The sequence below is a fragment of the Pleurodeles waltl genome, chromosome 8, assembly GCF_031143425.1.
Source record: "Pleurodeles waltl isolate 20211129_DDA chromosome 8, aPleWal1.hap1.20221129, whole genome shotgun sequence".
Classification (NCBI taxonomy): domain Eukaryota; kingdom Metazoa; phylum Chordata; class Amphibia; order Caudata; family Salamandridae; genus Pleurodeles; species Pleurodeles waltl.
This window is the reverse complement of record NC_090447.1, coordinates 506,625,582-506,639,138: the sequence shown is the minus strand read 5'-3', so window position 1 is coordinate 506,639,138 and position 13,557 is coordinate 506,625,582. Positions and strand designations below refer to the sequence as shown.

At 47.0% G+C, this 13,557-nt stretch overlaps 1 protein-coding gene across 1 annotated transcript in view; it reads right to left on the bottom strand.

Annotated features, from left to right (window-relative positions):
* Positions 1–11,869, bottom strand: part of SLC5A7 (solute carrier family 5 member 7) — a 326,704-nt gene extending 314,835 nt beyond the window's left edge. Inside the window, exons 1-2 of the mRNA XM_069204469.1 lie at positions 11,404–11,869; positions 8,975–9,202 (exon numbers count right to left, since the gene is read on the bottom strand). Of these exons, the coding sequence (XP_069060570.1) occupies positions 8,975–9,152 (178 nt within the window). The 5' untranslated portion in view covers positions 9,153–9,202; positions 11,404–11,869. The remainder of the gene's footprint in view (positions 1–8,974; positions 9,203–11,403) is intronic.
* Between the last annotated feature and the right edge of the window lie 1,688 nt (positions 11,870–13,557).

Here is a 13,557-nt window from a genome sequence, read left to right as displayed (position 1 = left end):
CCACTCTGCCTCGGACCGCCAAGCCAGGGAACTCAAGCCAATCCTAACGTTGCTCTTGTGCAAGAGTACCATTAGGATTGGTTGCAGGCTGGGAGCGAGTGAAGCAGGAGCCAGAAGAGCAGCAAGGCAGTGGCAGTGATGGTAAGTTTCTTTTTTTTTTTTTTTATTTATGTTGTGTTCCTCCTCCTTGCCGCTTTGCCCCTACAGGAGCTGCCCCTGGACCTAGTGTGCTGCCAGACCACCTGCCAAAATCCAAATGCCCTCTTTGGTTTGCATCAGGAAGCAAAAGCATTAGGTACCTATATGTAAATCAAACTGTGTACAATGAACAATGGTGCATATTTATCCTTGGGTTGCGCCATTTTAGCATCATTCATTTTGATGCTAAAATGGTGATGACCTAACTCCATATTTATATTTTGACGCGCTAGACCTGTCTAGCGTCAAAATATTGGAGTTAGCGTCATGTTGTGGATGCGGCAAACTACCATGATCTAATTAGATGCAAGGTAGGTGTTCCCGTCCGCAATATGATGCTAACCCCTTAGCGCCATATCTATCATCCGGTGCAGAAACGATGCACACAGAGGTGGCGGACCCAAATAATGGTGCTAAACCTGCTTAGCAAAATTATTTAACGTCTGGGTCAGACCAGGTGCTAGGGTACCTGTGGACCCATCTCCATGGCCAAACACCATGCAATGGGCCCACAGATGCCCACCCCAAGCCCCAGAAACACCCCCACCCACACCAGAGGGACATCACAGGATGGGGGACCCCATCCTGGGTAGGTATAGGTAAGTATTTTTTCTGGTGTGCCATTGGGGGCCCCTGACTTGGGGCCCCCTGCCTGGCACTGGGTCTTATGACCTTGCCCAGGGAGCACTGGTCCCCTGTGCTGACAATTGGGGTGGTGGGCATGACTCTTGTCTTTACTGAAACACGAGTCATATTTGGGTTCCAGTGCATCAGAAAATGACTCTGGGATGGTTAGCGGCATATTTATTGCCGCTAACCAGCCTAGCATAATTTCTAACCCCTAGTGCCTTTGTCCCTACCGCCATCCTCCTCGGCTAGTGTCTTTTTTTTTTACGCTAGCCATTCCTTAGCGCCAGCATGCGTCAATCCATAGATATGGTGCATAGCTGCCGCTATGGAATGGCAGTAGCAGGCGCTAAGGAATTTGATGCAAAACTGTATTAGCGCAGTTTTACGTAAAAAAATATAAATATGCACCAATATATTTGGTTTCACTATTTATATAAATTCATATTTACATAACAAACACTGTTCTCAAATCTAAAATGAATCCAAAGGGATACTTAGACATTGGAAGAATCCAATTCATGCTGCATATTTTTTAAGGGATGATGTACTGCCTACTAAGACAGGTAAAAAATAAATATAACATCATTTATACTGCTCTGCGAAGAGGTTCCCTAACGATAAGACGTGCTTCCGGAACCCCAGAAGTGTGAACACAAGATAAACCTCAAAGTAGAGACAAGCATGATAGCATAACATGTTCCTGCATAATAAATAAAGCATACCTATTATTACATGAAGTATGTACATGTAGGCTTTGTCTGTGGGTGCAACATTGTGTATGTAAGACATCCTGTTTCATTCTGGGAAGTACAAACAACGTTGTTGATAATATTGCATTCTTGTACATCCTTGGTAGACAAAATTTTTTTTCGTGAATAGCATTTTGGGTACGATCTGCTGAATGGGAACAGTTATATTGCGTATGAAACTTGTGTATTTCTTTAGCATTGTTATCTCGTTGTTATCAATGTGTTAAACGCCTACATAGATTGTTAATTATTCAGAAAATGTCATGGCCCATATTTATACTTTTTGACGCTAAACTGCGCTAACGCAGTTTAGCGTCAAAAAATTTAGCGCCGTCTAACGCCATTCTGAAGCGCCATGCGGGCGCCGTATTTATGGAATGGCGTTAGCCGGCGCAAGCAGACCGGCGCTGCCTGGTTTGCGTGGAAAAAAACCACGTAGACCAGGCAGCGCCGGCGTTGGGAAAAAATGACGTTAGGGCGTCTTAAAATGGGGCAAGTCAGGTTGAGGCAAAAGAATCGCCTCAACCCGATTTGCGCCATTTTTTTACGACGCCCAGACGCCATTTCATGACTCCTGTCTTAGTAAAGACAGGAGTCATGCCCCCCTGCCCAATGGCCATGCCCAGGGGACTTGTGTCCCCTGGGCATGGTCATTGGGCATAGTGGCATGTAGGGGGGCACAAATAAGGCCCCCCTATGCCACCCAAAAAAAATTACAAAATATAAAAAATTATACTTACCTGAACTTACCTGAATGTCCCTGGGGTGGGTCCCTCCATCCTTGGGTGTCCTCCTGGGGTGGGCAGGGGTGGCAGGGGGGTCCCTGGGGGCAGGGGAGGGCACCTGTGGGCTCATTTTGAGCCCACAGGCCCCTTAACGCCTACCCTGACCCAGGCGTTAAATAGTGGCGCAAATGCGGGGTTTTTTGACCCGCCACCTCCCGGGCGTGATTTTTGCCCGGGAGTATAAATACGACGCATTTGCGTCGCCGTCATTTTTTTAGACGGGAACGCCTTCCTTGCATCTCATTAACGCAAGGAAGGCGTTCACGCAAAAAAATGACGCTATTTGCCCATACTTTGGCGCTAGACGCGTCTAACGCCAAAGTATAAATATGGCGTTCGTTTTGCGCCGAATTTGCGTCGAAAAAAACGACGCAAATTCGGCGCAAACGGAGTATAAATACGGGCCCATGTATCTATCCCTGCTCATGGTTATGAAAATGGCGCAGACAGGTTTATTGTTTAAAAGGAATGCCAAACGGTACATGCATTAAAGTAGAAGTGGCAGTACACAATGGGGTTTGATACGGTCTTCTATCTCTCCTAGACAAATAATTATTGGGGAGTCTCTGTGTGGATGTTTCTACAATATGCCAACGCAGTAATTGGATAAATTCTGCATTTGCGTTTAGGTGCAAGCGTTTGGAATTTTAAAAAACAATGTAATGTCACGTGAGGTTATCTACGTGTTTTGCTTTCCAGTCCGTCAGTGACTCTCTGCTTATCAAATGTGCCAGTGCCACCAATTTGCGCCTTGAGATGTTACCATTTATCAAGATGTTTCCGGGCCACGAGATTGTGTTCCATCTTTTATTCAATGGCAGAGACAGAAAGACATGATGTAGGGGAAGGAGGTGGAGTTAGTTCAACAAAAGGCAGAACTGGCGCCGTGGAAGAGTACAACTATAGAGAGAACCGCTGGAATTATATGATTTTGCAGTTGTGTCTTTTTCCGCGTAAATATGGATTTGCCACATAATCCATAATCTGCGGCATAATCTGCAGATTTCAACTAAAAAAAAATTGCTTTGAACTCAACCGGATGGAAAGTTACTAAAAACATGCTGACGCGTTCCTGGGCAGCAGAAGGCCCTTCTCAAAGGTTGACTAGTCGTTTTCTTATTGCTATATTTGGGTGTCAAACTCTTACTAATAAATTGAAAACTTTCTCAAGTTACCATAAGTAAAAATGACAAAATAATGAAGTGCTACTATCACAAAACGTGCCTCATTTTGCCGCCTAACATGCCTTTTCCTGCCGCGTGATCTAATCAACCCTGCTGTATAATTTGGTCCTCCCCTGCTTCAGAATGCTTGTGTCCCTGAATATGGACAAGAGAGTGCAGAAACGGAGACAAGGTGCTTTTATTTTGTTTACTGTTTCATTGCTGATGGGAAATTGTGATCTGTGGGCTTTTGACGGACCCCAAAAAGATGAAAGTCTGAGAAGGGCCTGGTTGCGCTCGAGCTGGTAATTCGGGGTTATCTCTATATGGGAGTGAGTAAACCCTAAACAGGGGCATAGCTTCAGGGGTGGTGGTTAAGCTGTAACACCCCCTTAAAAATATATTCTGTAATAAATAGTTGGGTGCAGGTGCTTTCCGTCGGGGATGGTGAAGCGTCTTTCGGATTTCAATTAGGATTTGTCCATACTTACACTGACAAAACACACACTCTCTCTCGTCTCTGCTTTCAAAGCCCTAAAACAATATTGATTAGTCTGAAAAATGTGGTGTTTTATGTGCCCTTAACAAGCCACCCTCCTCTCTCTTCCCAATGTCCCTTAAGCCCCTCCCCCCTCATGTCGTGTTACTCATATAGGGCCGTATTTATACTCCGTTTGCGCCGAATTTGCGTCGTTTTTTTCGACGCAAATTCGACGCTAAACTAACGCCAACTAACGCCATATTTATACTATGGCGTTAGAGGCGAATAGCGCCAAAGTTCCCGGAATGTGCGTCATTTTTTAGCGTGAACCCCTTCCTTGCGTTAATGATATGCAAGGGAGGCGTTCCCGTCTAAAAAATGACTCCCAGGCCTTTACGTGGTATTTATACTCCCGGGCAAAAGAGACGCCCGGGAGTGGGCGTGGCTAAAAACGGCGCATTTGCGCCGCTTTTTAACGCCTGGGTCAGGCATGGTGTTAAGGGACAAGTGGGCTCAAAATGAGCCCAGAGTGCCCTCCCCTGCCCCCAGGGACCCCCCCTGCCACCCTTGCCCACCCCAGGAGGACACCCAAGGCTGGAGGGACCCACCCCAGGGACATTCAGGTAAGTATTTTTTTATTTTTTTTTAATAATTTTTTTTGGCATAGGGGGGCCTGATTTGTGCCCCCCTACATGCCACTATGCCCAATGACCATGCCCAGGGGACAGAAGTCCCCTGGGCATGGCCATTGGGCAAGGGGGCATGACTCCTATCTTTACAATGATAGGAGTCATGTTGATGGGGGATGGGCGTCGAAAATAAATGGCGCAAGTCGGGTTACGACGATTTTTTCGACGTAACCTGACTTGCCCCATTTTAAGACGCCCATGCGCCATTTTCCCCCTACGCCGGCGCTGCCTGGTGTACGTGGTTTTTCTCGCGCACACCAGGCAGCGCCGGTCTGCTTGCGCCGGCTAACGCCATTCAATAAATACGGCGCCCGCATGGCGCTTCAGAATGGCGTTAGCCGGCGCAAAACTTTTTGACGCTAAACTGCGTTAGCGCAGTTTAGCGTCAAAAAGTATAAATATGGGCCATAATGTTTTATACAGCGTGATTGTTGGTAAATCTCAAGCTCACACACACCCCTCCAATCATACGATCAAGCTACGCCCAGCCACAAAAGCTACCTGAAGCAGCCCCATCTCGGTTGAAAAAGATCAGTTGCAGACTGACATGAAAACGAAATGATATATCTGGTCACTCACGAACTAGTCAGCCGCAGGGACGCCCAAGATCACAACATTCAAGAGTATAGGAAATTCAGGCGAGGTCCTAGCTCTGTTGGTTGAAGCGCAAGCTGCAAGGTTGCATGTACAATCAGCATTATCCCTCATCTCTTTTACCAAAGTACAAGAAAATAAACAAAAAACATTAGCAAAATATAGGTCTGGGTATTCCTTTTTTCACAAGTGTAGCAGAAATTAATAGTTACATGCGGGCTACTTTTCAAATGAAAGTGTACGTGTGATCTCATTAATGTAGTCACTCAAAGTGCAAGAGAGCCAATAGCTTAAGTGAGTAACAGGGGCGTAGGTTACTTCAGGGGGTTGTTTGGGTTATGACACCCCCCCAAATAAATGCATTCTAGGTCTGGTATTTGGGACTGGGGGGCCTGAGTCAGGTCCAGTGTTGCTCGTTGTTTTTTCTTCTTTTTAAATTCACATCGGGAGTGGTTTATCAAAAAAGTAGTAGATCTCCACTCATATAAGATGTTGTGCCCGGTGTTCTTGTTTAATTGCATCATGGCACCAAAATTGATGAGAAGTTGCATTTCTAATTAAAATATAATTACACGAATTTTGCACACCTCTAATTCCAAGCAATTGTTTTTACAAACTCTTAGAAAGAGGTCCACCAAATGCAAATCACTACTGACCCTGTTACTCATTTGACAGTAGGTCTCGAGCCTTAGTCAACACGCCCATCAGCGCTACCCCCTCCCCCTCAGGCCCCCCCGAAGGCAACTTCTGGTCTGTGACACATCGCTTTTCAGTTGGGAAATTTGAGAGTTACACTGCCAAATCTCACTGACGTCCCTGGTGGATAGCCCACTGCCCCTTAATGTATGCTGAGGTGGGCCGAAGCAAAATGTAAATGACGGTTTAACAGACCAGTGGGTGAAGAGGCATGACTCACATTCCCTCCATGTCTACATTTTAATTGTTCTGATACGCGAGGATGGGGGGGCAGCTAAAGCTCTTTCTAAGCCAGATCTAAAGTGAGGCTGTACCTTTGATGAGGATGCTCAGGCATGTACAAACAGCTTCTGAAAACCACTCTTTTTTCACAAATATACCGTGTGAAAAAAATTCTACAAAGCTCTCTGAATCCCCGAACCAGGGTGGGCTCAACACCAAAGCAAGGACTCATAAATTGAGAAGAAAGGAAGTGGTGGAGAAGAAAAAAACACAAACAAACAAGATAGGAAAGTGGAGAAAGGTTTGGTTGCCAGGAAAATACCGGAAATGAGAAAAAGGGAACACGGTACATATGATGAAGGTGAAAATGAGAAAGACTCTATGGAAAATGTAATTCATGATCAGTTGGACTTTAGTTCTATGTTCTGATTTGTGGGAAGATGAAGGGTGCATGGAGCAAAACGGTAGTGACCTGGAGGTAGGCATTACCAATCCAATCGAAAAAAGCAGTTACCAATGGCATGTGTTAAGTGGGAGACAATAAACGATTCTAATTATAGTACAGAAGGAAAAGGGTGCAGCCTGTGTGTTTGTATGCATCAGTACGTGCAATTAATCGGCCAGACTATGCTGGCCAATCAGCTCGCTCATAGAGAAAGCTTCGCCGGGAAATGAAGGCCTGGTTTTTTGTTGTATTGGATTAACTGTTCTCATAATGATCCATCAGCTAATCAAAGTGGCTGATCACACCACGCTCTGCCGTTGATTAGCTCATCTCAGGGACCTGCAGGGGCGTAGCTTACTAAGTAAGACTGGGGGGATGGGGGGCGGACGTCAGATTTCCCAACAATCACACTGCCATTTAATGCTAAAATACATTATACGGCAAGCAGGGTGCGTGAGAGAGGCTTAAAGGTCAGTGGACAAGGAGGGGGATACGATTGGCAGGGGTAACAAGTGAGAGAGAACACATTATTTTGGGAATAACTAACACTTTTGAAGTGTTTCCAAAGCGATAGAGGGAGAGAGGGTGAGCCTGTGTTTTTGTCTGTGTATGCACATTTCCTCTTGACGGAAAGCTCCTGTACCAAAATATGTATCACAAAATACATTTACTAGGGAGGTGTGAACACCCCCTCCCTCTAGTCTGCCCCTCCTCTCCCGCCAAGCAAGCAGTGCCCCTGGGGGACCTGAATGTACCTCATCCAAAAGCCACTGCCTCTCAGTACAGTGTGCAGAGGAGGTACAGGAAGACAACAGCAATCGATGTTTGTTTCTTGTCATTAAGACAAAACCTTAAAAGTCGTCTAAGTTGTAATTGGCCCTGGATCAGGTACAATGAACATCCTAGGGAGTGTTAACATGAGATGATTGCCTTTCAGTGTGTTATTTACTTGTCTACCTCAACTTGAATGATAGGCAGTTTTCTCCTCCCAAACATGGCTTCTGAAATATTGATTGATGCAATATTAAAAAATGTGTTTGTGGATATACACTGCAAGCACTTTTTGCTTGGATTGTTATGACGCTTTTCACTTTTCCAGCGAGATTTTAAAGTTGTTATATAATAATATGAACAGCTCTGTGTGCACACATTCATTTAAAAGACTAAATAAATAAATCAGAACTCTTCATTAAAGGACCAGTTGAAAAGATGCAGCGCACCCATCCATCACCACACCCTCCATTCCGGAGACATGGCCTGGCTTCCCACTCGATGGACTGGACTTCGCATTAATCGATGGAACATTCAATGTACCTCACCGAAGCCTACTGGCACATAACTCTTCAAAAAGTGAATCCACTTTAACATTATAAATACATTCAAACATCAAAAGTAGATGATTTGTCTCGGAGTCCCAGTCGGGGAGTCCACCCTCCTGCAGAGAGATAATAGGGTGCATTCCCCTAGGCGATGGCCGGAGCTGCCAACATTGGAACTGGGGAACCAGGTCGAGTCCTGGCGTTGGCTCAACATCCTGTGATAATGGGCAAATCACTTTATCTCTCTGTACCTGGGAAAATAAATAATAATAATAATTTGACCTTGTGTAGTGTAACTGATGCCCGTGTGAAATGCTCTAATGGCCTTGTTCCGAGTTCGCTCTATATATATTTAAAAAACTGCAAACTACCTTAAAAGTAAAGCTTTCCAGTTCTATATAATGTGACATCTGCGGTCCCTCTTGCTCTAATCTGGCAGGTCCCGACGGGAAATAAAAGCTGCCATGGCAAAAATGTTTCGTATTCTCACAGTATAACTGTATTTCCTTTCATTCTCTTTCTCTCAGTCTCATCTCCTTTTCCGGAAGTGTTCCCTCTTTCCTTCTCAGCCCACCCCCTCTATGTCTCCAATTAATCTCGGGGTTACAATGTCAGAGGCACTAAGTGCGGCCCTGGGCTTTCAAAACCGACCTTCAGGGGATCCACCCCACTGGGAAATGTCTCAGTGGAATAGAAGGTCTGCCCGGCCCTGGCGGGCCGGCCTGGTAACTACCACTGAAGAAGTCCAGTAAGTGAAGTGTGGAGACCAGAGAACTGCCCGGTGCTCGCCTGTTACAATCTACATAAGAATATGTATTTTTTTCTTATTTAGATACATATATTTTAACACAAAACATTTGAATTGGTCTTTAAATTGATAGGAACAGTGGATGACGTGAATCCCAGTGACAGACGGCGTGATCAATTGCGCGGAACCGACTCAGAGCCCAGGACAGTTTCTGCCCTTCTCCCTCCCCTGACCCACAGACCGGACCCCACCTACCAGTCATGGTGAAGGCGCCGACCACAAGCCCAATGTCCCGGCCGCCCACGATGATGGAGTCGCGCGGGTCCCCATCCGAGCGGTAGTTCTTGGTGCGCCAGGCGGCCCAGATGCCCACTAGGAGGATGGCCAGGTAGAAGATGATGATGGCGATCAGCCCCTCCACGTGGAAAGCCATCTTCAGCTACAGCCGGGACGGCGATCTGCTCGGCTACTGCATGGAGACCCCTGAGGATAGAACAGAGAAGCGGTCAGGGAGAGCCACGAGCCTCCGAGAGGTGGCGCTTCTGGGCGTAGAGCAATACCTATCACACGCCCGGCTAAGGAGCTCACCAGAGTCCACCCCCCAAGGGAAGCGAAGGGCAGGTGGTGGGTGCCACCAATCACCGCTAGGAGGAGCTTCTGAGCACAGGGTGGGGCGGACACACGACCCGGTTCTGCGCTCACCTGATACCACGCCCGGGAGAAGCAGGGGAGAGGTGGTCAGGAAAGCTATAAACAACTGTAAAGGGCGGTGGGTAGTCTGAGCGCAGGTCTCCCCTCGAACAAACAGCTGTACTAGACACAAAATCACTAACGGCCACACCCTGTGGAGGTAGGAGATGCATGCACCCCCAGCGCCATACACAGACCATTAGCGGGATGCTGCCTGTGAGTGAACCGAGCATGTGTAAGGTGGCACAGAAACACACGCCTCCGAATACGAAGTTCCCCCAAGACCAGCCGGAGTCAGTGGGACCCCCCCGCCTACACATACATACAGACACCCAAGAATTGTGCTGTAAGGACTACTCGCTGTTCAGTACCGATCCAAACTCAGACCAACCAGAGGTGTGGTGGTCGTGAGGAGGCGCGGTCGGAATGCCCGACTATGCAAGAATCCTAACCTATCGGACATCTCTGCCTGTGTCCTTCGGCTTCATCCCTTATAAGCATCAATCAGTTATCCTGCAGAGATGCTGTCCTCTCTGTACCGCAAGAATCTAGCGTTTATAGCGTTAGAAGAAGGAGAGTCTGCAGAGGGAGGGGCGACATCTCCTCCTACCTGCTTACCCACAGATGTCCCCAAACACTGTCAAATTAGTTACGCCCAAAAGAATGGAAGCACACTATGCGCCCCGACTCATCACGGATCAAAGCGGAGTAACTTGTTCAGCACTAAATCAATTGAGAAAAGCAATACTCAGTGCACTGAAATTTAGCAACCAGTGGGTCTGGCCAGCGGGATTGAAATTATCCAGCCACACACAGGGTTTATTAGTACAAGTGAGTGGTGACTGTTGAGAGCTTTGAGTGCATCGAAGCTCGGTTAATTATCATGAAAATGCCACAACGGGATTAAAGAGTGGAACAGAGAACAGACTGCACACTCCCCCGCCCCACCCCACCCCACCCTCGCCACTCGCCATCCAATATTAATGGCATGTGAGAGCTCCACGGAAAGTTCAGACAGGTTGCCGGGGATTATCGCCTGAGTTGCAGAGAGGCTACAGTCGCGCCCCTGCAGGGACACCAGCAGAAAGTACAAATTATGCATTACTCACAACGCAGAAGTGGACGGCTTCAAATACAGAGCCCCAGCCTTCAAATGCCCCCTCTAGCTAGGAGGCAGCTCGTGTGCGCGCTTTTGAGTCCACCGCCCCCGTCTTTCAAGAGAAACGGCTATTTTGACGGGATCTGATGCAGCGCCTGCTGCCAGCAGTGGAGAAGAAGCGCTTTACGGATCTCTGGTACAGGCAGCCGGGTTTCAGATCAGAGGCGCAGGGGGACAGGGCAGAGAGACCTAGTTCAGTGGACGATCCCTTGCAGAACCACCCACCCAGATGTGCGACCCGAGGACTGGTGTTTCCTTAACTAACTACGCGCTCGTATAGTACAGTGGGCAGTCTGAAACTAGATCCATCAGTGCTTTTAATAAAAATATAGAAGCGCAGGAACTCAGTCAGCGTAAGAAGAAACAGCTTACAATAAGCGTGCACGGCAAACGCCCTCTCTCCGCGCAATGGCAAACTACTACGGGATACGGCAGTAGCTGCAAGGTATAATACGAAGATCAGACTACACAAGTGAACCGGACAGAGCTGTGTGCACTCTGCGAGGAGGGCAGAAATTGACATGTTCAGTGATCAAGTTCAGTTTTTTTCTTCTTCAGAATTTGCGCTAATTACCAGCTGCCCCTGCTGTACCTTTCTCACCCGTTCAGTTTATACAAATGACAATTTTAACACAGGGCGCCCTGCGCATTCCACAACAGTGCTTATGGTACCATCACTCTGGACGCAAAGGAGAGTGGTGCATGGTGATGTTGCCTATTAGGAAAGTTGACACACCCTCTTCACATCACCCCACCCCCCCTCCCCCTGAGAGACTCATGGCAAGTCAGGCCCCGCTGCCCACCATGCCCCTGCTAGCAGACCCCTCCCTCTCACCTTGGGACTGTGGCCACCGCCTAGCAAAGCTCCGAGTCCAAGTGCCCCCTGTCCTTGCCTCCTCCCCTTTCCTTGCACGGGGCTAAAGGTGCTGGCCCAGGGTGGTGGGAGATGTGTGCCACAGACTCGGGTATCAGCCGCTCTACTGCCTCTTCCGCCCGGTGCACGCCGCTCGCCCCATTTCCTTTACAAGAATCCCCTTTTAAAGCCGGGCTGGTCGTCAGACTCCTGCGGGAAGGACGTCAGGAGAATGGTACCGGTGAATGGAGAGTGCCCGAGAAGGGGTGGGGCCCTCAAGGGAGTCATCGGCAGCCCAAAAATAGCATTCTTATGCCCCTGTGCCCCGACCCCTAATCAAGTAAATGGCCCACAGTGACGCACAAGGTGTGGAACGGGTGTGCGGCTGCTGTGAGCACCAGACATCGATTGCGCAGTTACATTCTACTATTGGACCTGCTCTGACCCCTTTTCCACCCGCACCATCGACATCACACAAAAAACAATCCTTTCACAACCCAGTTTCAACAGTCAGTGTCGCGGGCCTGCACCTTGGAAGGCCACAAGGAACTTCGAAATCCTAGTGCGAAATCTCGAAAGGACCACCAGGGAAGGGTCAAATGTAGATCTTATTGCCTCAGTGCTAAAGACCTTGTCAATAAAGATAGCAAAATGCAAACTGGTTTCTTCTCTCACTGAAAGTATTGCCGGTCTGTTCAGATGGAAGATTGAACGTGTAAAGAACGCCAGTCCGCAAATTCGTTAGCTCTTATAATCGCACTTCATCGGTGACGTGTTAGCGAATATTCTTTGAAATAAAAAAACATACAAAGGAATCAGGAGATTGTTCTTTGTAGAATCACACATTTTAAGTATTTTTTTAATTAGACACTGCTGACAATGCACTATTTTTTCACTGTCTTGAAACGTTTTGCACTGTTCCTTTTATTTGCAACCTGCCGTTCTGGTCCAGCAGCAAACCCTTTTAGGGCTTCCATCAGCATATCTGTCTCCTGCACGCGATTGTTCAACTGTCCCAACCAAGCTGTTTCTACTGCCTGTCGATCAATCACACGGTATAAATAGTCTCTCATTGCCTTCGATGGAGGGCCATCTCAGAATGCACACATAGTTTGAAATATATTTTTATAAAGCGAAGAATTAATAGAAAACCAGACGAAACAGGAAACCCTCACACAACAACAGGGAACCCTCACACAACACAACAAAGCCTCCATGAGCAGCTAGTATCGCCAAACAATTGTGGCGGTTTCACCATTTTTTGTAAGGGAATATGGCCTATGTCCAGGCCTTCGTGCTCCCTGGTAGGGTAACATGATGTTGGGGTTTCTGGCATCTTCTTCACATTATGAAACCTTTTTGTGGTTCGTGTTGTTTTTATGCTCGCAGGAATGACAAACAGATGATGCCACGTATGCTTTATTGTTACTCAGTTTTCACATACATTAATTTAAATAGGCGTCACCCTCCTTCTCTATCAGTTGGGTCAGGGTTTGAGAAGGGTCACCTTCTGATTAACCCCCCTCCTTACCTCTTGTTGGCCTTTGTGACTTGTCGTTTTCTGTGCAGGACTCACATCTCCTATTTCCAGGGCTGGACTCCTGTCTTGCTGTTGAGATGCAGGAATAACTAACCTAACATTTTCTAAATACTGGTTGATCCTGTCCCAAATCTCAGTTTTCATTAAGGAACTGCCTGATGTTACTACCACCAAACCATACTGTTTATTATAAAGTCAAGTTACAAAGATTCCATAGGAAACTCAGAGTGGATTTCATTTTGGGGCGCTATCCTTTCCTGACTCAAACAGGCACAATGGACTTTCGCCTGCCCTCCTGTTTTACACTGCCATAATATTAGAAACCCAATGAAGATAAGAATTTGAGATATTATGACTGAGAGGGATAGACTACATCAGTCGAGAGCATGGATACTTGTGTTTCAATATCAGTAAAGCTAAAGGAATAGCGCCGAGAACTCTTATTTAAAGCAAAGGTATAGCAATAAAACCCACACACAAAGGCGGAGGCGCCATGATCATGACAACCATATATTACAATAGTGAAATACTTTGACAACTATTTATTCCTAAACACTACAGCAGAATCCCGGGTCACCCTACCACTGCTGTTATGA